This window comes from Neomonachus schauinslandi, chromosome 3 (assembly GCF_002201575.2).
Source record: "Neomonachus schauinslandi chromosome 3, ASM220157v2, whole genome shotgun sequence".
In the NCBI taxonomy this organism is placed as follows: domain Eukaryota; kingdom Metazoa; phylum Chordata; class Mammalia; order Carnivora; family Phocidae; genus Neomonachus; species Neomonachus schauinslandi.
Window position 1 is genome coordinate 165,212,837 of NC_058405.1, and position 27,384 is coordinate 165,240,220.

Genomic DNA, 27,384 nt, shown 5'->3' on the forward strand with positions numbered 1-27,384 from the left:
GGGAATCTGCTTCTCCTTCTCCCTCTGCCTCTCCACCCGGCTTGTGCTTTCTCTCTCTCTCTCTCAAATGAATAAATAAAATCTACACATGGGAATCACGTCAGATACCTTTTTTTTTTTTTTAAGATTTTAATACTGTCTAGAAGTATAGGCCCAAGAAAAACTAACTCTGAGCAAAGCCAAAGGTGAATAGAACAAACATACTTTGAATATTAAAAATCTTGTATCTAGTTCAGTTGGTAAATTGGAGACCTATAATCCTATCGTCTTTCAGGGAAAGCCCTGATCTGTTAAAATTAAGATTGGCCTAGACTTTATAAGAATAAATCCTGACCATTTTCTAGTGCTTTCTGAAAAACAACGAGGTAATAGAATGACTACCACTGAGAGGTATTCTGCTTTATGGCAGCTGCCTTTTCATTACTATTTTATGAGAGCGTGTCTAGATATTATGTATTCCTCACTATCTACATTTAATTCTTTTTAAAATGTCTTCTGGGGTTATGTCAGTTTCTTTGGATCTAACCAGATCTCAAATAACAAACTATAGCACTTTAATATTTTCCAAAGGTTCTTTTGCATGTAGGCTCACCTCCAGAAACCATGACTAAGGTATGCTTTCGGTCATTTCTATTAAAACATTAAAAGGTATTTTTAGGGACCTATGAACACCATCAACAATTATCTCGAGTGTAAGCTAGTTCATATATGCCAAGGGTGAGACTTGAAATGCCAATAAAATCTAACTGTAAAAGAAGGAATTTGATGAGAGCAGGCAAATTTTAACTTCACAGTTTTACTTTGAGGATCTGAACCTGGTATGGACTTGTGTATTCTATGAACTCTGTGATAACTAAGCTATGGAAGAACAGCCTGCATAGACGGGGACATGAAAAGGCAGAATCCTGGCTCCACCGCCTGCCTCACTTACCACTCCCCTTTCTGTATGGAAAGTAAGATCTGAACAACCACCTACTTATTTCCACTGAAAAATGTCTTTAAGTTATGGAATAGTTCAAACATGCTCGTTTTACAAATGGAACTAGGAAAAGTGTGAAACACTCCAGAAGTGATCAGTGAGGACACTCCCGTGATTATCAAGTTAACCTAAGGGGAAGAGCAGTCTTCACTGTTGTGGGAAACTAGTTCCCTGGGTGAAAAGCCTTCAGTTGTGCTCAGATACTGCCTTCATTGTTCTGGGCTCAACCGGAGAGGACTTTGGAGGAAAAAAGTCAAAGATGAGCCTAGAGGGAGAGCCACAGAACTCGAGAGGGTGCACACCGCGAAGGCCGGGGAGGCCATCTGACCACCCTCCCCTGGCGGGCGGGAGAGGAAAAGCAAGCGGAGCTGCCTGACCCGTGACCTACCTGCGGCGCAGGTCCTCGGCCACAGCCGCCCGGCAGCTGAACAGGTAGGCGCGCAGAGACTTCAGCCGCTGCCGCAGCCGCACCACGGTGGCCAGGGGCTCGGCGTGGCGGTACAGCATGGGGTTCTCCTGCTGGATGTCGATCAGGGGCTCTTCGTACACGTACTCCAGAAACTCTTTGGCCTGCTTAGATACCTACGAAATAAACTTTCTCGGTCAGCCTGGCGAATCATCCAGCTTGCCACACCTCCTCCAAGTTAGGAACCAGAGTTTAAATATCAGAGTCACATTATTTTTTTTTTTTACTTCTACATTTTTTTTTTATTATATTACGTTAATCACCATACCTTACATCGTTAGTTTGTTTGTTTTTTTTTAAAGATTTTACTTATTTATTTGAGAGAGAGAGACTGAGAGAGAGAGAGCATGAAAGGGGGGAGGGTCGGAGGGAGAAGCAGACCCCCGCCCGATGCGGGACTCGATTCCGGGACTCCAGGATCATGACCTGAGCCGAAGGCAGTCGCTAAACCAACTGAGCCACCCAGGTGCCCAACATCATCAGTTTTTGGTGTAGTGTTCCATGATTCGTTGTTTGCATATAACACCCAGTGCTCCATGCAGAACGTGCCCTCTTTAATACCCATCACCAGGCTAACCCATCCTCCCACCCAAAGTCACATTATTTTCTGAACAAGCCAAGAGAAATAGCCCATAATTTAACTAAATATAAATTTTGGCTTTTCTTTCTCTCCTCCAGAAACCTGTAAAAGTAATCTTGCATGGAAAGGAATTCATTAATTCTGAATCTTGATTATACGAATCTACATGTGATAAAATGACACAGCACTATACAGACCCAGGATACCCATGTTCACTTCTGGGGTTTTTCTGTTTTTTTGGTTTTTGTTTTTTTGTTTGTTTGGTTTTTTGATATTATACCATAGTGATCTAAGATGTAACCAATGGGAGAAACTGGGTGAAAGGTACACAGGACCCCCTTTATCTATGCAACTTCCTGTGAATCTATAATCATTTCAAAACTTAACATTGCTGTTAAGAGTCTTAATTTTTCATTTTTAAAAACTATACATGTATATTCTGTACTACTTTTATAAGTAGCCACTTTTTTTTTTTTTTAAGATTTTATTTATTTGACAGAGAGGGACACAGCGAGAGAGAGAACACAAGCAGGGGCAGTGGGAGAGGGAGAAGCAGGCTTCCCGCAGAGCAGGGAGCCCGATGTGGGGCTCGATCCCAGGACCCTGGGATCATGACCTGAGCCGAAGGCAGCCACTTAACAACTGAGCCACCCAGGCGCCCTATAAGTAGCCATTTAAAAAAACAGGTTAATCATGTACATATTACAAAATTCAAAAGGAATAAAAGGATAGCCTAAAACGATAATTTGCATAGAAAACAGGCTCAAAAAACACACTTTAGTGAACAGAAAGGCGCGCTCTTAGAATAACTTTGAGCTTGGGCTGACTGTCTAATCTATCCATCCAATTCTATATCCACTTCTGGTAGTAAACATCAAGCCTATGAAAAGGTGATTTTAAAATGTCATTGTCATTAGAGTAGAAACACAATGCATCCGAGATACAGAGGGAGTAGCTTAAATAATGTGTAACAAGTGGGGAATTTGGGGGAATCGTTACAGACGATTCACCAGATACTGAGATGTGGATTGGCTAATGATATGTAGATTTGGTTTAGTTTCTATTTATGGAAGGTAAAACCTCTCTAAAAAGTTTCCACCAAAACTACTCTAGTACTGGGAGTAATGATAGAATTCAACATTAAAAAAATTCTGCTTATTAAAAAGAAAACTGAAAATCCACTATGCTTTACAGTCCAGCCTAGAAATTTATTAATGAAGATAAATAGGATACAGTCCGTACCCTCAAGGGGCTCACTATTTAGTATCACAGATAAATATTTAAAATAAAAACTACATGTAGCACGTAGCCTGTCCTCTAGTACAGAAGAAATACAGATGAGGTCCACTGGGAGCTTAAAGGAAGGAGAAATCAACTGTCCTGGGGGGAAGGGAACCCCTGACAAAGCAGGCCACACTGCCTAAGGTCTAGAAGGATAAACAGAAATTCACTTGGTGGGCAAGGATGGGACAGAGGAGAGTACCACAACTAGATACAACCATGAAATACAACCCCCGCAGTATGAATAGGTGATAACTAAATGTACAGCTATTGTATGTTGATTAAAACACATTTATGTAATTTAATATAAAATAGAACTCATATAAAAGTTTGTCAGAGAGATACAAAAGCATTGATTTTTTTTTTTAATAAAAGTCTCATTTTTTTTTCCTTATTAGCAATTTTTGAGGTACATGTTGTGTGATCCTTTGGGGGTCCTGCAGTTACATAGCTGGTGAAGTTTACAGTCTGCACATCAGCTCACAAAGAGGCATCTGGAATTAGCCAAAACCTTTCACTACTTAACCAGATGGGAAATAACAGTTGGCAAGGATAAATAATGCTTCATTCTGAGGCATTGAGACACAGGTACATGCCAGATAAATACCATAGCAGGCATTAGTGGAGAATAAAGTAGGCAAGGCCCTGTCCTCATGTAGCTCAAGGTTCGGTAAGAAAGACAGAATTGGGTTCAAATATTTTATTTATCATGGTTAAATATTTGCTATATTTAAATATCTTAAATGGGGAAAAAACGGATAGTGTTCTGGGAAATGAAGTACAGTCCACTTGAAACTGTTGCTGAAAAATGATGTATTGTATAATTCAATTAGTCTTTCTGGCTCTATTGAGCAGTGTTTATACTGAGTCAGGGCCCTGCTGAATTAGGTTAACAATACTACCTTTTAGAAGGTGAACAGAAGGACAAAGGGCACTGGCCAGTCTCCCAGGCCTGAAAAGGCTTCTCTCTTCAGGTGGTACTTAAGCCCAAAAGGGGGGAAAAAAGAAAGTCTTTTTCAGAGACAGTAAAAGCAGTGAGACAAATGGGACAGCAGCTGCTGACATCAGTGTTCATAAGCTGAAATTACTAAAAACAAAAACAGAGCTAGTTTCAATAATGTCTAAGGCACTGCTTCATGAAGTTATTACCCAGGGTTAAGAATACAGAGCATACTGTGACTGCGGCTGCCCGAGTAGGTGAATGAACCCTGCAACACTGAGCCATGTTTTTGGCAGCATGGCTGAGCACACGCTCACTTTTGAGAATCCACCACTTGTAACTATGTAAGGGAATTTTTGAAAGAACTAAGAATTTGGCATAAAATGCTACTTTTGCAAAAGAGAGTGCTGTATCCCCACTGATTTCCTAAGTTCTAAATAAGCCTGCATACTGGTATAAGGATTCCACTTTCAAACTCACTGTAATTAGAAAGCTTTTTAAAAAAGATAATGTTAAATATATAGTTACTTAGGGAAGGAAGCCAGTGATACTCTTTTAAGTGAGAAAGTTTCTTTCCTGTTAACAGAAATATTACATAAATTATATGTGAACACCAATTATATTCCACCTAAGAGCTAAGAGCTACTGTCCTATTTCTTGCCAAATTATGAAAACCATGAAAAGCCTGAGTGCTTTTCTGATGTATGTAAAAATTCAGCTCATAGGTGCAGATGGATGGGCCCAATACATTTTCTAAAAATGGTTTTGGTTGGCATTCTTTTCCATGATCCCATTCCATTCACATTAGAAACAACTTTTATAGGGCCAATAGTTCATTTTTCAAACCTACTGACCTTTGGTATTTTAGTAAATAATATTTAATGTTTAATATAATTTCTTTCCACGGCTTTTTAAGCTTAAAACCAGACTAATTTAAGCTATAAGAACTCAAGTCTGTGACTTGATTTTGTTGCAGTTTGTGAACTGATGCCCCCTTGACAGTGCTGCAGTCTGCGTGATCCAAGAGCTGAGGAGGAAGTCGAGGCCGACTGCTTCTCCACACCTCACACACAGGAGTTGGAGCAAACAGCAAGTGGGTTATAATCAGCTACAAATTATAAGGACCCAATCTGCTCTATAAACATACGTATTTACAAATAAACATTATTTGAGAAGTAACCATCATTGGTATAGATTTAAACATAATACTCCTTTTGTTAAGCTGGTGACTGCTACCTCTTAAAAACCGAATTCTCAGATGTTCAGGTTTACGTAATTCTGAGAAAGAGGTTCTGGAATGGTGTCCTGGTATGTTCCCCCACAAAAACAGCCCCGGGTAAGAAAACAATGGAGCAGAGGGAATGTTTACCCAGAGACAGCAGTTTGCAGATGATGTGGTGGGGGTGGGAGTAGGGAGGAGTTCAGTTTTTGTTAAGGGAGGAGAATGCATTAGAATAAAACAGATGAGAACATAATTTTAGAATAACAACTGGGACAAACAATCTGGTTCCATTTTTCTCAGCAGGTGTTCCAAGGAACATCGGTCCCACAAAAATGGTGCTCTGAGGTCCAACAAGAAAAATGCCACATGCCACATTCTTCTCTTAGTGATTCAGTAGCATGTTAGCCTATGAAAGCCTGCGGACATCGTGTCTGCGTCACGTGCTTAGCCCAGCAATTTTCCAAACCTATCTGCAGACAAGGCAGCTATTTAGTGTTGTGCTGGCCTTGTACAGGGGGCGGTAGGGGATGAAACTCAGTCTGGGCCCTGCTTACCAACTGGAGGAAGGGGCCTCTATCTCTAACTCCTTCCAATCTCTTGCCATCCTGTGAGCTCCCAGGGCTGCATTCTCTTGAGGCGCCCTGTTCCAATTACAAAGCTGGCCTGGCTGAGACCCTCCTATAGAACCCTCTTTTTGCAGAACACCTATTAACAAGCACAGAACTTGTTAATGCTCCATGGAACATATTTTGAGAAATGCTGAATTAATATACTTAATAGAAAAAAAATACTGAATCCAGAGAGCTTAAGTGACTTATCTGTTCAGATCTCTGGATACCCGTTCTGTGCTTTTTAGCATTATTTGTATTCACAGTTCTTTTTATTCTTTAATAACTCTACCATAAACTATGTATTCGTCACTCCTCAAAGGAGGGGATCCCTGTCCAGGTTCTGTCCTTCCCTTTTCCTAAATACAAAGTCAAGGGGCTACAAAGGGAGACTAACCAATGATGTAATTTGGCAGTATGCTGGCCATTTGATTTTAGCTATGAAACAAAAATTAAAGTCCAGTAACCCGTCATTTATCTAGAAGTCACTTAATTGTGTATTTGTTTACTAGTCTTTCTCCCTCCTTTGGAATATGAGCATTCACAAGGCAGAGACTGTCCCCACTGCCTCCAACAGTGAGTGTGGTGGGTGTTCGACAAATACTTGCTGAAGAAATGGATGAGCACTTTACGATGCTCTGGCTGGGACCCTGAACCACACACTCCTAACAGCTCGGCTAGTTGTTTCTAAGCTCACCACAGCTTTAGAGTTTAAGAAAGTAGAAAAGGGGAAGGACAGCCTGAGGCAGCACAGTCACACCAGAAGTGACAGCGGAAATCTTGGTACTAAGGAAGAAAGGTGCCTGCAAGGAGATATGGTGAAAGTGCAGCACACAGTCCTGGCTGAGGACAATCTGGAACATGCGGCAAGCTAAAAAATGTACAAACCTACATCTAGGAAGGTGTCCTCAGTCTCACTTGTGAATGAAAGTACTTACGGTCAAAATGATGTATCAAGTTATTCATTGAATCATTATCTGTAATACCAAAAGACTGAAAAAACAAAATCATCCAAGAAAGGCCTGGTTAGATTGTCGTGTGTGTATAAAAATGTGTAAAATTCATGACAATATGGAGTGGCTATACAAAAAAAGAAAACAGGAAAAGAAAGCAGGCAAGCCCCAGATGAGGGATATGATCTAAGTGGAATGGAGGGCTCTCCAAGAGCTGCATGTAGATCATCTATTGCCACTGTTGTGTGAATAAGCACACGTACATAAAATACCTGTGGAAAGAGGGCGCCTGGGTGGCTCAGTTGGTTAAGTGACTGCCTTCGCCTCAGGTCATGATCCCGGAGTCCTGGGATCGAGTCCCACATCGGGCTCCCAGCTCGGCGGGGAGCCTGCTTCTCCCTCTGACCCTATCCCCTCTCATGCTGTTTCTCTCTCTCTCTCTCTCTCTCTCTCAAATAAATAAAATCTTAAAAAAAAAAATACCTGTGGAAAGATACACAAGAAAAGAGTAACTGGTTGCCTGTGGGAAGAAGAACATGATAGGTGGGAGGGAGATTATCTATGTATACATGCCCTTTGTACTTTTTGAATCTCGAAATTTGTGGAAGTATATTTGAAAGAAGAAGAAATAAAAATATAGCAGTGCAAGGCAGTTTCCTTACGGAAGGAAGTTTCCTTATGGTAGCCTTCTATACCACATTAAACCACACTGAAGTAATCACAGGACAGAACAATCATAATTCTGAGGCATTAAAAAAGGCAAGTTTCTAATACGTATTTTCTGAAATAGAATATATGGAGCTAAGTGACAGTTAATCATTTTAAAAATACTAAAAGTAACAATCACATTACTGAAAATTTGGAGAATAAAGATCAGGAAAGGAAAAAAAACATCACAATCTTATCACAGTAAAATAACCACTTATTGCTTTGGTATAATGTATTCTTCCCTGTATTTTCGCCTGTGTTCATTGTGAAAATTCATGGTGAAAGTCTTACTAAAATCAATCCCAACCATAATGCTTCTTGGTCCTCTTAAAACAGGCACTGGGGGCTAATGGAGAAGGAATCAGGAGATCTTAAGGTTAATTGCAATTTGTTCGCAAAATCTCCGAATGACCCTAAACAAGTGGTTTTTCCCATCAGCGAGCTGCTCTCCAGCTCTGTGAGAACAGTACAGCTTGCCTTGAATGCCTCTCAAGATGTAGAGATAGGAAATAGTTTATGTAACATGGAAAACCCCTAGCTAAATGGAATGTGAATATTCAGGCTAGGACACAAAAATATTTTTTAAAAGTACAATAGTAGGGAACTATTTAGGAAGAGCTGAGGCCAAGTTTGAGGTCCTCACCACCTCTGTGTCATGCTTGATATTTTTGAATGGGAGGGTGGACAGTAGGGGGAAGGTTGTCTTCAAAGAGAATTTCATTAGAAAATGGCTACAGAACTTGAGGATAAGGTTTAGCTGCTGGGTAATCCTGGAGCTCAATTCAATTTGCAGGATGTATAGCAGAAAATAGATGAAATCCTGCTTTAAAAATAATTAGGAGTATTATTACTCCAGAGGGTAGACAAGGAAACGCTTCAGATGACAGATTTCAATCAGCTCTGCAAAACCATTTTTTCACTCTCTTAAATGGATATTCAAGCCAGTCACGTACTTCTTATTAAGGATAGGAGGCAGATCTAGCAGAATGATGTCTGGTCTTGGAAACTGATAGGTCTGAATTGATCCTCACAATTAGAAACATTAAGTTAAATCCTGGTGTCTGAGCAAAGACAGACAGATCCTGGACTAAATGGAAAATAGTTACTTAATGCCAGTGAGAGATGATCCTGATAAAATTGACCAGCTCTGTTCTTGCTTTAAAATCTTCCCTGGTCCACTGAGAATCTGGGAGGGAAGGTCCGACAAAGGAGATATTCCTCATGTACAAGGGGGATGAAGCGAGGGTACCTAACACCTTCAATTAGTTACTTATCCTCTCCACATCAAACCTTGTCATCTGAATGACCAGCATGGCAAAATGTCTGCTCTAGAGAAAAAGACTGCAAGCGTCCGTGATGGCTAAATTGATGGTTTCAATGGCTCACTGCACACAGATCTGGATCTCCTCCACCAATTCACATCTTTGTAAGCCATGCCTGATTTTCAGACTTTCCTCATTTAGCACCATCTCTTCTGTTTTAACTCCCCGGAGTGGTGCATATTCTGTTGGCAAGTGCCACTAGCCTAAGCCCCGGGTGAGCGCGGGGCTGGGATTGCCTTCCTCACTTGCACTCTATACACCTCTCTTAGCTGTCAAAGCTCTGCTCTAAGCAGATTAATCTAAATAATGTAAATCAAACTCAACTCTAAATACGCTTTTATCTAATACACACATGGCAAATATATTTATAGCCTCTATTCAGAGTGTCAAGTACAAGATGCAGAGGAGAGAATGATAACACCGTCCGGGAGAGGGGAAGGAAAGAACCGGGAGAGGAAGGGAGGTTTAAGACAGGCTTGGTTAGGGTCTGCCATGCTGAAATGAGGGCAAGAGGAAGACGAGAGGTGTGAAACAGCATGGCAGGACTGAGGAACAGGAGGGAGTGTGACCTTCCGAGGACGCTCATGGGGGCAGGGAGGTAGTGCATGAAGGGGCCAGAAGAGCAGGGACTGGAGATCACAAAAGGTCTTGGGGTCAGGTTAAGAGATTTGTGTTTCACTTCTACACAATCATAGTAAAAGCTGGCGTTAACCGAGCACCCGTGTGCCAGTCACAGTGCTCGGGGCTTTCTGTGAATCATTCTTTTAAGCCAACAGCAATCTTTTTTTTTTTAATTTAATTTTTTTTTTAAAGACTTTATTTATTTGCGAGAGAGAGCGAGCATGGGGGGGGGGGGGTCAGAGGGAGAACCCGCCCCCCCCCCCCCCCGCCGAGCAGGGTGCCCGATGCGGGACTCGATCCAGGGACTCCAGGATCATGACCTGAGCCGAAGGCAGTCGCTTAACCGACTGAGCCACCCAGGCGCCCGCCAACAGCAATCTTATGAAGCAGTTCCCATTACTATCATCACCACCTCCATTCTAAAGGTGAAGAAACTGAGACTGAGAGAGGGTACAGAATTTACCCACGGTGAGATTAGGGTTTTCTGAACCATTGCTGGGGCAAGACTTGCAGGCAGGAAGCACAGTTAGGAGGCTACCAAACTCCTTCGTGGGAGTGATGCCCAAGGTTTGAGTCTGTGAGGTGGGATGGTGGGTGCAGCGGAATGCAAATCCAGCGGTTGAGTTTTGCTCACTGATTAGACAGGGGAGGAGGGGTGGTGGCAGAGAGAAGAGCCCAGGCTGTCTCCCGGCACTGGCAGCGCGGACTGGTGGGGCCACGGACATTCCGGAGGTACATGTGATGAAGGTGATGAAGCCGATTTGGGGGTACCGAGTTGGAGGGGCCCATAAGATAGGCCTCATTCCTTCACTGATTCAGTATACATTCTTGCTTACCTACTACGTGCCAGAAATTGTGCTAAGACAGGTTCCCTGTGCCCAGGGAGCTCACAGAGAGGAGCAGCATCACTATGTCGTAGGCACTATTCTAAACATTTCACATGCATGAACTCAGGTAACCGGCAGTGGGCCTGTGAAGTGTCAGTGTCCTCATTTTACAGATGAGGACACTCAAACAGAGAGACTACATAACTTGCCCAGGTTAGACACCTAATAAATGACCAAGACAAGACCTGAACTCAGGCAGTCTGGGTTCATTTTATAAATTGGAAACTGAGGCTCAGGAAAGTTCAAGTACTTTGCCCCAGCAAATTAAGCCCCAAATAAGAGGTGGAGGTAGGACTTGGACAAATGCCTGTTTAACTCCAAGCTCCTGCTACTAACCCCCTAAGTAAGTCTAATTATAGACACACACACACACACACACACACACAGCATGGTGGTGGCCCAAGGGAGAGAGCCAGCAATGCAGCAAATAGGGTAGGGTGGGGAATACCAGAAAATATGTTGCCAAAGAGGACATGCTTTTATCAGCTCTGGAAGAATGAAGAGCGGTTCCCCAGATGGAGAAAAGTATCTACAGTACATGTGGAAGGATGATCTCTAAACAAGAGAAAGGGCTCTTCTTCCTATGATAGGAGGGGAAGCAGTAAGGCCAGGTACAAATATAGAAACATTTGTAGGAATTCATATCCATATCTTGTAGTTTCAATGTTGTCCTTGAAGTGGAGGCAAAGTCATATGCTGAGAAGGATGGGGATGAGGCATCCTAAGGACAGTGAAGATGTGGATGGTTATTGGATTGACCAGGAGACTGAGCTGCCCAGGGATACAGAAAGGGTATCTGCCAAATGGCCCCTCACAACTTTCATGTTTGTTTTAGATTTCAAATATTACAGGTGACAGGGGCGCCTGGGTGGCTCAGTCGGTTAAGCGGCTGCCTTCAGCTCAGGTCGTGATCCCAGGGTCCTGGGATCGAGCCCTGCATCCAGCTCCCTGCTCAGCAGGAAAACTGCTTCTCCCTCTCCCACTCCCCCTGTCTGTGTTCCCTCTCTCACTCTGTCTCTCTCTGTCAAATAAAATCTTTAAAAAAAAAAAAGTATTACAGGTGACAGCTATGGGTCCCTTCCCCACCCACCTTGCTCCCAGGTGATACAGTTATACTGACAGTAAGTCTCAGACATCTATTAGCAAGGAGATATAAAAGCAGTCATACAGACTATGGTTGGGACAAAGCACTTTGCGTGGAAGGTTCATTCAAGGAAGAGGTGACAGCATTCTGGCAGAAGGATCAGAAAAGCTTCTAGTCAGTCAGGTACCAGAATTCTCAGTTCTGGCAGAATACAGGAACATAAAAGAATCCTATGCCTATAGTAGTACTTCAGTGGATTCGATTCCCCAACTTGCCAACTTCTACTGCCTTGTTTCTGCATGGGCAGAACTGCGGTACAATGCTGCTAACAAGTGCAGTACAATCCACATATCTTGAAGACTACTAGGTTGAAAGCTAGAGCTAAGATGTCATTTGGCAATTAAATCCACAGATCTCCCTTGCAGTAGCAAAAATGGAGCTGGAGATAAGGGTGGGAATCATCAGGGAGTTGAAACTATGGAAGAGAAAGAGAATACAATAGAGTATAAAGTGGGAACAGAAAACAAAAAAATGAAGCTAAGGAACTGCAACATTAAAGGTGTAGGCAGAGGACAAAGAATCAGAGAAGGTGACAGAGGAAAAAGAGTTGGAAGTAGGAGGAGTCAAGGCAGACTCCAAGTCAAGGCAGAAGAATTCCTGGTCCAATACTATATCCCAGAGAAGTCTAGTAGAACAAGAAACTGACAAGGGTCAATCAGATTTGGCAAAACTGATGGAGGAGCTAAGATCATGAGCAGAGGCAGAAGGAATAAACCTTCCATAAAAGGAGTGATGTTTCTTCTGTGGTTGGAAGGAGGACAAGGAGGACGGGTGTAGATGTAGACAAGTTTATAAAAGGGTTGGCAGAATTATTGCCTAATCACTCCTGAAACTATATGAAATAGAAGGTAAAGGCTTTTCCCAGAGTGACTGGGGCTGGGTCTTTAATCTCTTTAGACTCACACGTCCTGAAATAAATCAATATGATGACAGCTACTGATGTAAATGGAAGGGGCCTTCCCTAACCTACCCAGTGGCACCTACATCCAGACTCTGCCTTTTCTCTTACTTCCTGCTCCAAGCAAAGGCCAACCCTCCTACTGTCTACAAAATTCTTTCTCACTCAACCACATGATTCTAGCAATTCTCTCTCTCCTAGGTAGTTCACATTAGCATAGAAAACATGCTGTTATTTCTTCTATTAAAACAAAAATCAAACCCAATTTGATCCTACTTCCCCTCTAGTTACTCCTCATCTCTCTCCATCCCCTTATAGCAAAACTTCTCAAGAGTTGTCTGTTCTTGTCTCATTTTTCTCCTGTTCCATATCAAACTCACTCCAATCAGAACTTCACTCCCACTGCTCCATTCAAACTGCTCTCATTAAGGTCACTCATTACCTCCCCATTCCTATATCCCATGGTCAATTCTCAGTGCTCATCTTATCCGACCTATGTATCAGCCTCTGTCACAACTGATCTGAAGACACGTTCTTTGTGTGGCTTGTTGGGCACAGTAGGGTCCTTCTCCCTCACTATGCACTCCTCCTTGGTCTCCTTTGCTGGTTGCTCCTCTCCTCTCTACCCTCTTAAGGTGAGTGTCCCGGTACTCAGACTTCCTCTCCTCCTCTGTTGACTTGCATTTTTGCAGCTACCAAGTCTGCTATTTGTACTTCTGGGATACCCTGCTAGGCTGTTAGCAGTTACTTTGCAAAGCGTGCTTCTCACTTCCTCCCTTTTTACAAAAATAAACAACAGTCCAGGTGAAGGTCTAAGGGTGGCTCAGTGCACTGTTCTTTAGTGTGGGCCCCCACCCAGAAATCCTCATAGCTTCTCTCCAGCTTCTAGTTCCAGGGGAGATGGACCCGCAGGAAGACTGACCTTCACATGAGTAGGAGTGCTACTGCTACTCAAGATAAGAAATATCTTGATTATATAAGGCCTCTCCTTCAAAAGTCACTAGTATGCCCAGGCATGCATTATTTTCCTATTTTTATCCTCTGAGAGTATTGTGATTTTGGAAATAAGATCTAATAAAAAAATAATGAGGCCTCTTTCTCTATCAGAATTCTTTTTTAGCACCCACAGTTAATTATCAAGGCCCAGAAGTAAAAACTGCTATATTATCTTTCTAAGTGAGGAAGTTAATAAAAAGTCATAGTTAAGACGCCTTTCAATGGGAGCTGTTTAAGAAGCATTATATAAGATCTCGTAGCTTTTATGAGACTATCTAGTCAAGTGTGCTTCAAATTCTTTTATCATTATTTCTTAATCCACACAACAGCTGAACACCCACATTGCTATTATGAAGTACACTCAGATTCTGTACTTACCTTGTATTTCGAAGTATCCCAGTTGTGGACTATGCGTGCGGGGATGAGGAAACTGTCGTCTACATGGCAGCTGCTGCAGTAATACCACCCACTGTAATTGCACACCTTGGCTTTCCCACTGGAAAGGCCTATGGATCGCTGGCATCCTGTCCAAGGCAAAAGGACGAGTCTATGATTAGTGTTGTACTTTTAACACCACAAAACAAGGTTACACAACCCTCAAACAAAAGTCCGCAACAGGAAAAAAAAAACCTTCAGAAAACACATGTATGGATGTGTCCTTCTCTTCCTAGCCTGATAGCCTCCACCCCCTCACCTCCTCAGGGGCTGCCATAGCCAGCACCTAACTGGTCCTGTCTCTGGTCTCTTCTGTGTCTTCTGCATACAGCTGGCAGAGATCAGCCTCTCCACAACCCCACCACTGGCACTTCACTTCTTCCTCATAAACCCTTATTCCCACCACCAGACATTCTGCTGGGGACTTCTCATAAAGGAGCTTATTTAACATGTACAACATCTCCGTGAGATGGTTTTAGCCAAGTTAAGAATTTTGTCTGAAGTCACTGCACCAGGAAGAGGTGGAGTTTGGATTTGGCTCTAAGCCTGTCTGAGTTTAAAATGATTCTAAAAACTGATATGTGGCCTTCCTTTACTTACATAGTCAATGAAAGAAATCTGTCCCCCGATTGGCCCCATATCACCTTTCCAACTACCTACTCCTACTACTCTCCAATGGGAATATAACCTCTTTATTGCAATCAGAGAACTCTCCTCACTATTCCCCAAATAAACAGTGTGCTCACTCCATCCTCCACACATTGGCGCATTATTACTTCTCCGTACACAACACCCTCTTCTGATTTCCACGTTGCCAAATCCTGCCCATTACTCAAGACCAGTGGCTGCCTGCAAGTCATTGCTAAGGCCCTTTTCATGTCCGAGGAAATCCATGATTCTCTCAGCAGAACTGGTAATAATCTCCGCCCTGTCACAAAGAAGCCATGCCTTTTCTTTAGGTAGGAGGAACTACCTTCTCTTGGTGAGTACAGAAATTCTATCGCAACCCAAAGGACAAAATCCCAGCAGCCCAGAACAGGTAATCATGATTATACAAACAGCAACATTATCCTGGCATTTCTAATCTACTGCTTTCATTTCAGAAATCCATTTCTGGATTCATGGCTGGATCAAGAACCGCACTAGTCAAAGAAATCTCACAGTAAGCCTATTTCATGATAAGGGCATAAAATGAATTAATCATCACTATCATCATCAGCCTCATCACCACTAATATCACTGTTGCACCTCCTTGCCATTAAAGGAGCTCCAAACAGTTTATTTAACAAACTGCTAACCCAAGAAAAAACTGATTCACATGAACTCCATGAATGAAAATATCACAAAACTCAAAAGACTTTCGTTTTCATCACAAATAAAATGGTATCAGTAATGGAGCCGTTTCACAGTGCATTCTCCAGGAAGAGAATTAGATCCTATTGCTTTCACGACAAGAGGTACTAAAAGACAGTAAGTGTGTGCATCAGTATCATGCTTCAAAAGCTGCATACCATTCCTTCCTGGAATGGTTATTTCTTTACTACTGAGTAGCAGCAAACTCAGAACAAGCTCCTGTTCTTCAGATGGGCTGAGCAAGGAGATGTGTGCGACAGATACAGACGAAGTGAACACACAAGTGGCCGCGGCTGCAGAGAGGAGGTGCCGTTGCAATGCCTGGGCTCTGGGCACTGGAATGCTCTTTGCTGCACTCACTGACCGCACTATTGCTCATCTGGCATTTAGCACATGCTTCCTGAAACTAGTGTGCCTTTTTATGTGCTTGTCCAGCAAGAACCACACAATAAACTCCTCAGAGCAGTTTCTTATCCTCAGTACTTAACACAGAGCTTTACATGCAGCAGACCTTCAATAACTGTTTATGCAGAAAGGATGATAAACTGAATATTACCCAACACACATACACCTGCATTTAAAGAGATTTTAATTTCTCATAGCTCTTTTAGAACTGATCCCTCTAACCTGGGCACCTGCCTCTTAAAACAGCATTCTTTTGTTAATAACCCCGTGAAAAATATGTTGCCCATTCTAAGAATTATACATCGCTCATGTGTTCATACATGGACTGTGGAGCAGAATTCAGTGGAACTTGACACATCCTAGACACTGGGATATTGCTGTTTCCAAAAACTCGCTGATGGTCAAATTGACTTAACACTGAAATGACAATGAATAAAACTCAATCTTTCCTAATGATTTAGAAAGTGATCATGGTCCTGCAGGAATTCCAGGTCATCACTATAGTTTAAACTCTCATCACAGAACACAGCAAAAATAAATTTGGGTCACTTTAGCTTTTTGTTTTTTTGAATTTTAGACGCAACTAACATTAGTAAGCATTTGCTGGGTATTTATATATGCTTTAGTGGGTACTACTGGGTTTATCAGTCTATACTTTTTAATGACTTTATTATAATTTTTTAGATGCAACGTACATAAGCAATATTAAAATACACAAATATGCATTTTAAGAAAGTACATGGTCTAAAAATGTGTACATCAACACAGGTCCAAAGCCTAACATGCTGGGGCTTCAACTACATGAGCTAACTAAATGAGCTAAGCATTCTCACCACTGCGCACTAGTCTCAAGGCTCATCAAAGACAGAAGGGCTGAGAGAGAGTGGCTAGGGCTCACTCAGGTTTTAGGTTAGACAGAAGCAACAGCACATAAACACCTAGTTCCTGGGTGTCTTTACCTTCATACCTTATTTAGAACTATGCTCTCCTACTTTCTGTGCTGAAATCACCCCTAATGACCCAGAAGTAGGTCTGAACCTATCTGCGTGCTTAGGACTGTTTGGGATACATGGTGTACGGACAAGCACAGGTCCAGACTTAGAAAGCCAATTTTTGCCTAGGACAGACCGTGAACTTGACCCATCAAACTCTTTAGGCCTGCTTTCTTCACTGCAAATAAAGGGGTCAGCCTAAATCAGCGGTTTGCCAAATTCAGTGAGTGTCAGAATTTGACATGTTTGTCGCTCTTTGAGATATTTATGAAAAATGTAGACCCCGTCCCCACCCCAACTCCCACCCATAAGACTTTGAGTCTGTAGATCTGGATTAGGGCCCAGGAACCTCTATTTCTCCCCAACCAGCCAACTACCACCAGAGACCCTGGTGGGGAAAAGCTGAGGATGGCTCCCTGGTTTCTAGGTGGCTGCAAAGGTTCCTCCAAGCTTTAAAATTCCAATTCTATTCAAGTGCAGCGGGTGTGTAGCCCCTCAAATGAAAAGTTTGTAATTCGTCACATTGTATACCCTCTAGGCTTCCAAAATCATTTCAGGTTCTTAGTCAATTTCTACAAATCCGCTACGTAGAAACAACCTGAGTTCATTTTACCAGTATTTTCCCACAGCATTCACTCTCTCCACTGAGAAGCATTTTACTTGGTTTAGAATTAAAATTTTTAATCTCCAAATCCAATGTAGTATGTTACTGAAAGAACAAAGGATGGTCAAGAAAGATTAGAGGCTAGTGGCCTAATACAGATTCATTTTCTAAAAAACACCACTTACCATTTACTTGAAGAAGGAAACACGTATATTTTTCAATTAACTGTAAGATTTCCTTCTTTAATATCATACTAGCAAATTATAGACTAAAAATTTCTGAAACAATTCCCCCTAAAGATATATGATCTGGATTTCACTTTATCATTGTGATGTTTTAAACAGAGCAAAAAATGTGTTTTCTTATTAATGACTATTAGAAAGACACATTTTTTGAAGGGTGCCAAAGCTGGACTCTGACAAGAGACATTATGGGGAGAAAAATCTGCAAAGCAGAGACAAAAAATAATTAATTGAAATAACTAATTAGAGCTTATTTACATATTATATTTTTATGTACTTTCAAACAGACTTTTGAATAATGCTTCCAAATTAAGGGGTATTTGTAGTAGGGAACCCTCCACATATTGGATCAAAGCAAATACATTCTTCCCAGTCTCTTTTTGAAACTTTTCAGAGGGTGTTCAATTCATAGGAACAAAAAACTATCTCACAAGAGAACTCACTGGCCTTTTTTTTTTTTATTGCTTCCCACCCCACTTCAAATCTTTAATGAACACATGCTCTGAAGAGCTTAGCTTCCCCTCTGGTACTCTTTTGGAAACAAATGTTACCATTTAACTGAAATCCTATTTGCTGCATGTACAGTCCATTTCCCAAATGGCCTTTCACTAAAGAGGACCAAAAGAATCTGTTGCTGGGGGTTGAAGCAGAAATTTTGGCATAATTCTCCACAAAGGCACAATCTTTCTTCTTATAAGTGCACCTAGTTAGCTCAATTGGCTGCAATGTGGTGTTACTGAAGCCGAGATCTTGAGGAGAAGCCAATCACCTTCTCACTACCTCATGGCTACCAAATCAGCCCTCCTTCCCCTGACCAGCAGCTGGAAAATTCACGGGCATAAGAGAAAAAGGACGCGAACTGTGGCTAGATACAGATGAATCTCCCTAAGGAAAGAACTCACCCAATGCTTCCTAAGTGTGGTCAGCCACACTACCTCCTTTACCTAATTTGGTAAAGTAAATTCAGTATTTTGTATTTGGAAGGTAGAAATGCTCTAAGGGAAAAAAAAAAGTAAATAAAAAGAAAGAAGAGAAGGGGTCTTTATAAAAAAGGGAGGAACAGAGGTAAGAGTGACAGGATACATTTTCATTTTCTCTGTTAAAAGAGAAAAACAAAACTGGCACAGTGGAGGGAGAGGTGCCCATAGGAAGGGCAAAAGGACTGCCCTTGCCCCCCCTCACCCCTTCGGTCCAGTGCCCTCGTGTGGGACAATGACCTGTGCTAAGCACTTTGTAAAATGGGGCTTGAAGGCCTGGACTTTTATCCGAAGCTCTATGGACCAGATTTTCCAAAATGAAGGAAAACAGAAATGGGGGAGGGTGGTTTCAATGACTTGCTATTTTATAAGAATCAGCGGGAAAAAGGTCATACAGAACTCCACTTTCCTAGCTTACGGTCTATAACCATTGCTGATTGAAAATACAGATAGCACCCGGCAATCCCATGCATCTGTCTCTTGCTTCAACAGTGTTTGCATGAAACGGACCTGGGGACCTTCTTCCAACCTCCAACCAACCCCCAACCTCCTTCCCGGTTGCAACCTTTAAGACCATCTTTTCTTGGCCATCCTCTGCCTCTGGGACCAGCCAACACTGGTTTTTGTGGTTAGCTCCTTACTGCCCACCAACCTTGAGCTCCTAGATTCCACAGAATTATTCCACCAAAGTGGAGGCTGCTGTCAACCGCTGGGTTAACCTACATCTGCAGGCTTTCTACACCTACCTCTCTCTGGGCTTCTATTTTTTGCCACAACGATGTGGCTCTGGAAGGCATGGGCCAGCTCTTCTGCCAGGTGACCCAGGGGAAGCATGAGGGTGCCCAGTGTCTCTTGAACATGCAAAACCAGGGCAGAGGCTGCATCCTCTTCCAGAATATGCAAATGCCCTCCCAAGATGGTGAAGGAAAGCCTTGTATGCATGGACGCTGCCATGGCCCTGAAGAAGAACTGAACCAGGCCCTTTAGGATTGGCATGCCCTGGGTTCTGCCCGCACAGACCTCCATCTCTGTGACTTCCTGGAGAGCCATTTCCTAGATGAGGAGGTGAAACTCATCAAGAAGATGGTGACCACCTGACTAACTTCCGCAGGCTGGGTTGGACTAGTATCTCCTGTGAAGGTTCACCCTAAAGCAGGACTAGGAGCCTCTGGAGCCCAGTGGACTTTGAGGGGTTCCTCTGTATTCCCCAGGTGTCAGGGCATCTGCTCCCTGCAGCCACTAAGCAGTTTTTTAATACCCTGAAGCCCTCTCCCCAGCTGTGGACCAAACAGAAACAATAATGTTTTTACAGAAAAAAAAAAGAAAAAGAAAATATAAGCCTGTCTATGCTGGATAAATGCTATAATGTTTGTTTAATCTTCATAGAATGTTGTTATTAAGATTATAAATCATATGAAATACATTAATAAATACCAAATAGATTCCAACTCAAGTTGAGAAGCGTCAAGATTCATTGGTCTTTCAGGTAAACAATGATTGAGAGACTAAAGTCAATATTTAGTCAAAATTTATCTTGAAAGGCAATAAATCTTGATTTTTGCCAAGGCAAGTAAGTAAATATGTGCACTGTTCTAGAGATTCTGACTGCTTTTCTGTCTACTAAATAGCTACAGTGAGTTAAAAGTATCCGTGACACAGATTCTCACTTCCAAAGACATGGTTTGGAAGATGTTGATGATAAGGTGCTTTAGTACCAGTATTATCGTAATGTAAGGTCAGAGAAGGTTAACAATGAAATGCTATTTCACCATCTAGTATATTTAAATCAGTCTAAACTTGGTATTTTTTTTTCATACTTGTTTTCTTCTTAATAGTCTATGACTAAATTTTCTCATTAACTTCTGTGCCTGTCTGCTCTTTACCCAAAAACTCAAGAAAACAGTATGCAATTTTAAATGGGAGTAATAAATAGATAGGTAAATGGATAAACAAATATTTACATAGTGCCTACTATATGCCTGGCACAGTTATAAGTACTTTACATACACACACATTTATTTAATACTCATCAATTCTATAAGGTAGGTATTATCCCCATTTTACAGATGAAGAAACTGAGGCAGAGGGTGATAAAGTAATTCTGTCCATGGTTGTACAGTTAGAAAGAAGACAGAGCTTAATAGAAGTAGCTGATGTGGCACTTGATGAGAAACACTAATATATATATATGGGTGAATTTCCATGTAGCTGTCTCCTTGTGGAAAGTATTTAAAAAATGGTCTCTCTGTGTATGGCAATATGATAAGCACAGGAAATATAAATCAATTATACAAAAGAGCATAAGTTACTTTGTCAATGAATTAGCCTAGGACCTCACAGCATTAGCCTCACACTGAATATGAAGGGTTTGGGGGGACAAGAGTACAAATCTGGGGGGCGCCTGGGTGGCTCAGTTGGTTAAGCGACTGCCTTCGGCTCAGGTCATGATCCTGGAGTCCCGGGATCGAGTCCCGCATCGGGCTCCCTGCTCGGCAGGGAGTCTGCTTCTCCCTCTGACCCTCCTCCCTCTCATGCTCTCTGTCTCTCATTCTCTCTGTCTCAAATAAATAAATAAAATCTTTAAAAAAAAAAAAAAGAGTACAAATCTGGAAGGTGGAAAGCAGAAGACAGTAAGAGATAAGCCAAGGAGGAAGCAATCCACTCTAATTGTGGACACTGGGGAAGGCTGTGTAGGCATGGGTCATTTGAACTGGGCCTTGAAAAAGAAAAGAGATTTTGGAAGACGACAGCTTAGAAAAATAGGGGCATATTTGGAAAACGTTGATTATTCTAGATATCTGAAGCTTCCTGTAATGAGAGAGGTGTTAGGAAAAAAGAATTTGGAACCATAAACTGAAGCTAGAACGTAAGAATCCTGAATGCTTAGCAGGAAGAATCCTTACTAACCAATAAGATACAGAATGAGCTAGAGTTGTTTGAAGCAGAACAGGAATCTGAGCTTTGGAAAGATTAATTGGCAAGGAAAAAACAAAAACAAAAACAAAATGGAAGGGGAGAGGACCAGTCGATAAGTTATTGCACCAGTCTGGGCTTAAGTAGGCAGTGAGGTTGAGAGCGGAAGGGGAAAGAGAAAGGGATACTATGGAGATGAACTGCAAACATTTTGGTAACGGATTAATGTGGAAAGGATTGGGATTGTCAAAGATGCCCATGATGTTGTATGAGAAATCTATCAGTCAGAAGGGGCAGGCGGTTTCAGGGAGAAAATGCTGTTTGTTTGGGGGCATTAAGACCAAAAGACAGAGTTCAAAAATTTTGAGCTACCAGATCTTCTGATTCCTATAGCTCAGCTGACTAATTCCCCTTTACTGTACAAATCAATTTGAATTTGATCTTCTGTTATATGACTGACTGCATCTGATGTATTTGATACTGAATAATGGCTGGTTGAGGGTTCTCTTTCTATAACCTAATATTACCTAGAGCTACCCATTAAGACGCTAAGGCCTCATTACAAACCATTAGCTGGTACGAAATAATCAACATGCATTTCCGTAGAAGACATTTATTTCTTTATAAAGAAGTGTATAAAGAAGTGAGTAGAAGCCAAGTGAGGAAGAGATGACATAGCGGGTAGGCCTTATTTCTTGACAGCACAGTGGTTCTCAACCAGGGGAGAGTTTTGTCCCAAACAGGGGCGTTTACAATATCTGGAGACATTCTTGGTTGTTATGAAAGGGTGAGGGGGGTAGCTACTGTCATCTAGTGGATAGAGGCCAGGGATGTTGTTAAACATCCCTCACTGCACAGGACAGCGCCCACAACAAAGAATTATCTGGCCCCAAATGTCAGGCTTGCCACTGTTGAGAAACCCTGTGACAGCACAAAGAGGGCAAAATAAGAGGTCTGAGTATGGATGCTACTTAATCACTTTTCTCTGCAAGTGACAGATACATGGTCTATCATGGGAAGGAGGAAAGCCCTCCCACCAGCTCTACTTTCTTAGCTAAAAGAAATGATTCGTGCCACTATGTTAGTTTAGAGAGGCACCATCAAAGAGAGGTCTTACCCACACTGTACCACCATCTCCTATACTGGCCAGTAACGTCGGCTCTTTTCTTCATGAAGTTATCCTTCTGGTGAAACACTTGTGACCAATAACTCTTACTTGGAAAACTGCAGAAAGAGAAAGGGCTGAGCTAACCTGATTATTTTAAACATGAAAGCGGCCTGTGGTGGGAATATTGTCCCTCTGTCACAGTCTACCTCCTGCTGCCAGTTGTCTCTTAAGCATGGGAGAAGCAGGATTCCCCATATTGTACCCCTGCAGCCCCAGAAAGGGAAGGCAGGTCAGCCTCACCATCCTTGTAACAAGGCTGATGCTGGGCTGGGCTACTTGGAACTTACACACTGAAAGCTTTGGAGGAAGCTGTCTTATTAAATCCAAGGTCTTGGGCGCCTAGGTGGCTCAGTCGGTTAAGCAACTGCCTTCGGCTCAGATCATGATCCCAGGGTCCTGAGGTAAAGTCCCGCATCGGGCTCCTTGCTCAGCGGGGAGTCTGCTTCTCCCTCTCCCTCTGCCCTTCCCCCCTGCTCATGCTCTTTCTCGCAAATAAATAAACAAAATCTTAAAAAAAAAATCAATGGTCTTACTGGAATGTTCCTCTGAACCAGTGCCACGCCATATGAGAGAAGCCTGAGACAAAAGGAAAATTCAGTCATAACTGATCCTCTCTCTAAAATTTTATATTTTGTTCATCATGGATTTTTGGCTTTTAAATAATATTACATTAAAAATATTATTTATCTCAATTACTGAGTGGTTGGGGGGGGGCGTCCTCTTAAGTTGTATGCCCAAAGCAACTGCCTCACTCCCCCTACCCTAGTCCCCAGCCCTGTACTGAACCTTTTTTTCCTCAGAGTCTGCTGTGTACCACAATGGATGTTCTTTCTGCAGTGATTCTCCCTGATCTTTAACATTATATTAAACGACCACTAACTCTCTTTTTGTGACACAGCACTTTATAAAGAAGTGAGGAAAACCTGAGTGAGGAAGAGAAGACATAGTTGGTAGGCCTTGTTTCTTCACAGCACAGTGGTTCCACCTTTATTTTGGTGGCTTTGAAAGGTCAAAAACCTCTTACTGGCTTAGAAGTTCAGATTATCTTTATGGTTTCCCTGAGAAGCAAGTTGTCTTTCTTCAGTCTTTTTCTGGAACTGAGGTTTCCTTCCAGCTTGTATACAGAAGTCTCTGTGTACATCAGCCTCATCCAGCCGGTCGCTTCTGTAACAAACACTGTCCCACCAGGGGCTCCTCAGACTTCTCTTTCACGTCACTCCCCACTCTGAATGCCTGCTCCTCTTTCCTTATATTTTTCATGAGTCTCATCCCTTTGAACTTTACAGTATCTTTACAACACAACCTTTCCTCTTCTTTGCTAAAACCTCCGAAAAAACCCTGACAGCATCTCTTAGAGTAATTTCTACCTGAGCTATTTTAGTAATGACAACAATTTGATAAAATTAAAGTCATGAGAGTGGATCCAAGTAGTACTAGGAACAGTCTCAAAGTGAAAGAGATCACTTTCATCAGCTTCCCTTAAACCCATGCTTGAATTTTTTCATTTTCACCCCAAACCAAATTCTTTATGTTCTAGAAGATTCAGGGACTGCCTTGGTGTACTCTCTTCCTTGACCCTTTTCCCTATGCCTTTTTTGGTCTTACCAAGTTTTTCTGTCTCTCTAAAAGGACAGATTTGTGACCACCTCCAAAACTAACCTTTTAATTATATGTTTAGTATTTGAAGATAGGCTGCTTGTATCAGGATATTTGGAGCTAGAAGGCAAGACACAAAAGGACATCTACAAGCAGGAAAACTCCTATTCCCTGGTCCTCAAGTTGCCCTTTGAAAGGAATTCCCTAGACTAGTATTCCCAGCGTCTCTCCCCTTTGCTTATCTGGCCTCCTCACAGATGGAAATGTGAGGTATCGGACTGGTAAATTTAGAAGAACCCTGGCATGTTCAGTCCAGCCTTCAGGAAGCAGTTTTTCAGGGCGCCTGGGTGGCTCAGTCGTTGGGCGTCTGCCTTCGGCTCGAGTCGTGATCCCAGGGATTGAGCCCTGCATCGGGCTCCCCACTCAGCGGGAAGCCTGCTTCTCCCTCTCCCACTCCCCCTGCTTGTGTTCCTGCTCTCACTATCTCTCTCTCTCTCTCTCTCTCGGTCAAATAAGTAAATAAAATCTTAAAAAAAAAAAGGAAGCAGATTTTCTGTCTGCCCTGGCAAGAAGACATGGCCTTTGGGATTCCAGCTGTGACCATGTGAATAAGTCTCTCTAATTTAAGGGTCCATTATATAATAATAAGTGTGATTGATATGCAATACATGCAATATTTTGATCTCCATCTTCCTGACCCCTGGGAGCAAAATGAAGAGGTAGGATACATTAACCCTGTAAAGCCCCTATCAGGATGATGGCTCAGACACAGCATCTACCAATGGGAGTAGGAAGGAAAAAGGAAGGCAATCAGGCAACACATGGCACTGGGTGACGGGATCATACAGGAGAGCTGGGCTCAGAGGCTTGCAAGGAAATCCTCTGCATCACCGGGCACCTTTCATTCAGTTAAAATTCTTCATCTTAACAATGGATGAGAAACATCATTTTTCCTAAAGGTTTCCCATCCAATATTAGGCCACAATAAGACTTCCACTCATCCAAGAACCTCTCCCATGTTTTCTGGGGAAAAAAAAATGCAGTGATGTACAATATTACTGAATTAAAATCTGGCACTTTTGGTTCAGGTGATATTTTGTAACATTTGAATTGCACAAAGTCAAGGCAGTTTAATCTTCCCTCAAGTTAGACTGTTGAAGATGCTGACCCGCAAGACTAAAAAGGTTGGCCCGAGGCTGTATAATAAATCAGTGACAGGGCCATAAACAGAAGACCAAGCTCTTCTGCTCCTAATGTATTACTTATCCCACTGAGTCTAGATGCTTCCCAGCCACCAAATCATGGGTATCTATTATTTTGTCTGGTCTCTAAAAGCCTGGGGGTTAAGAAGAATATCTTTATTGATAGGATGGAGAAAGAAACCAAGCCATTCAAACTAAGTCTATCCTTTGTGTCAGAGGTACAGGCTTGGTGATTAGACAGGGAAATGATTTTCAATAAGGCTTTTGATTCAGCCCCACATGATTTACTTACTTCACTTAGCAAGATACAATCCTTGGTATATTGATACATACCTGGTCAGAATGTGATTTTCAGCACAGTGACTATACTCAACAATATTCTATTGTATACCTGAAAGTTTCTAAGAGAGTAGACCTTAAAAAGTCTCACCACACACACCCACAAAAGGTAACTATGTGAGGTGACAAATGTGTTAACTAACCTTATTGTGGTAATCACTTTTTGCAATATATATGTATATCAAATTGCCAGGTTGTACAACTTAAATTTACATGTAATATGCCAATTATATCTCAAAAAAGCAGGGGGAGGGAATAAGTCCTGGGGATCTAATGTACAGCATGGTGACTATAGTTAAAGAATACTATACTGTAGGGATGCCTGGGTGGCTCAGTCGGTTAAGCATCTGCCTTCAGCTCAGGTCATGATGCCAGGGTCCTGGGATCGAGTCCCACATCAGGCTCCTTGCTCGGCGGGGAGCCTAAAACCCTCTGCCTGGCGTTCCTCCTGCTTGTGCTCTCTCTCTCTCTGATAAATAAATAAATAAACAAATCTTTAAAAAAAATACTGTATTATATACTTGACAGTTGATAAGAGAGTAAATCTTAAATGTTCTCACAACAACAAAAATTTTAATTATGTGAGGTGATGGATGTCTTTACTAACCTTAATTGTGGCAACCATTTTAAAATATATATCAAATCACCACAATGTAGACCATAAACTTATACATGTTATTTGTCAATTATATCTCAATAAAGCTGGGGGAAAGAAAAAAAGAATGTGATTTTCAATCTTTTGGAAATTCACACAAGCCTGCATGTCTTGGTTTTGGAATCCTAGTTCCCTTCAAAAGTGGTATGTAACACATACTACATTAGCTAAAGCTAATAAATGAAATTAATTTTGCTGGTCGCCTTTATAGTATCTATTTAAAAAGAAACTCTCTATTTTAAGCCAGGATTTGAGAGTATATCTGGGTTAGAGAGTGGGATCACAAAGTCACTGGATGTGCACTCATCCCACCACCCTGAGCTGCAGCCCTCTGAGGGCTCTAGCCGGGCTGGACAGACCAGAGCCAGCCAGTTTCCTTGCTGCTTCTGAAGCTGCTTGGTCCCAGGAAGACCCAGGAAGATATCACTAGAAATCTCCCCTCCCGAGTAAGTGCATCGGTGCTGGAAGGCGCCCACTAGCAGCAGACTGGAAATGAGAGAACAAGGTAAACAGGCCAAGGCCTCCTCCTTCTCTGAGGGGCAGCCACATATATCACTTCTCCTCCTTTCATCCAGATCCTGTTTTTGCTGTTCGCACTGGTGTATAATAAAGAATTGTCTCATCTTTCTCCCTCATTCCTGGCAGGGAGTTTCTAAAACCCTTGGAATTTCCTGAGTGGATACAAGGGTCTTTATTATTCTTGAGCCCCTTGGATCACAACTGACTTTATGCTAATGAGGTGACTCATGGTGGGCCACCAAATAGCTTCGGATAGAGGGTGGTCACTAGAAAGGACCAACCACTTGATTAGAGGGTTTAGACTTTGAGCCAGCCTGACCTCTGGGGAAGGAATGGGGGCAGGGACGCCTGGGTGGCTCAGTCAGTTGAGCATCTGCCT

General features: G+C 42.1%; 1 protein-coding gene and 1 long non-coding RNA gene across 4 annotated transcripts in view; one reads left to right on the forward strand and one right to left on the reverse strand.

Moving 5' to 3' along the window:
* Positions 1–27,384, reverse strand: part of PLEKHM3 (pleckstrin homology domain containing M3) — a 153,761-nt gene that overhangs the window by 95,126 nt on the left and 31,251 nt on the right. For all 3 annotated transcript variants that reach the window (XM_021702781.1, XM_021702780.2, XM_044913708.1), the window contains exons 3-4: positions 13,984–14,129; positions 1,368–1,561 (exon numbers count right to left, since the gene is read on the reverse strand). In XM_021702781.1, coding sequence (XP_021558456.1) covers positions 1,368–1,561; positions 13,984–14,129 — 340 coding nt within the window. The remainder of the gene's footprint in view (positions 1–1,367; positions 1,562–13,983; positions 14,130–27,384) is intronic.
* On the forward strand, positions 1,131–19,460 carry LOC110591842. Its single transcript, XR_002481060.1, has 4 exons — positions 1,131–1,411; positions 5,223–5,339; positions 15,144–15,202; positions 19,106–19,460. It is a non-coding gene; the product is annotated as an uncharacterized LOC110591842 (long non-coding RNA).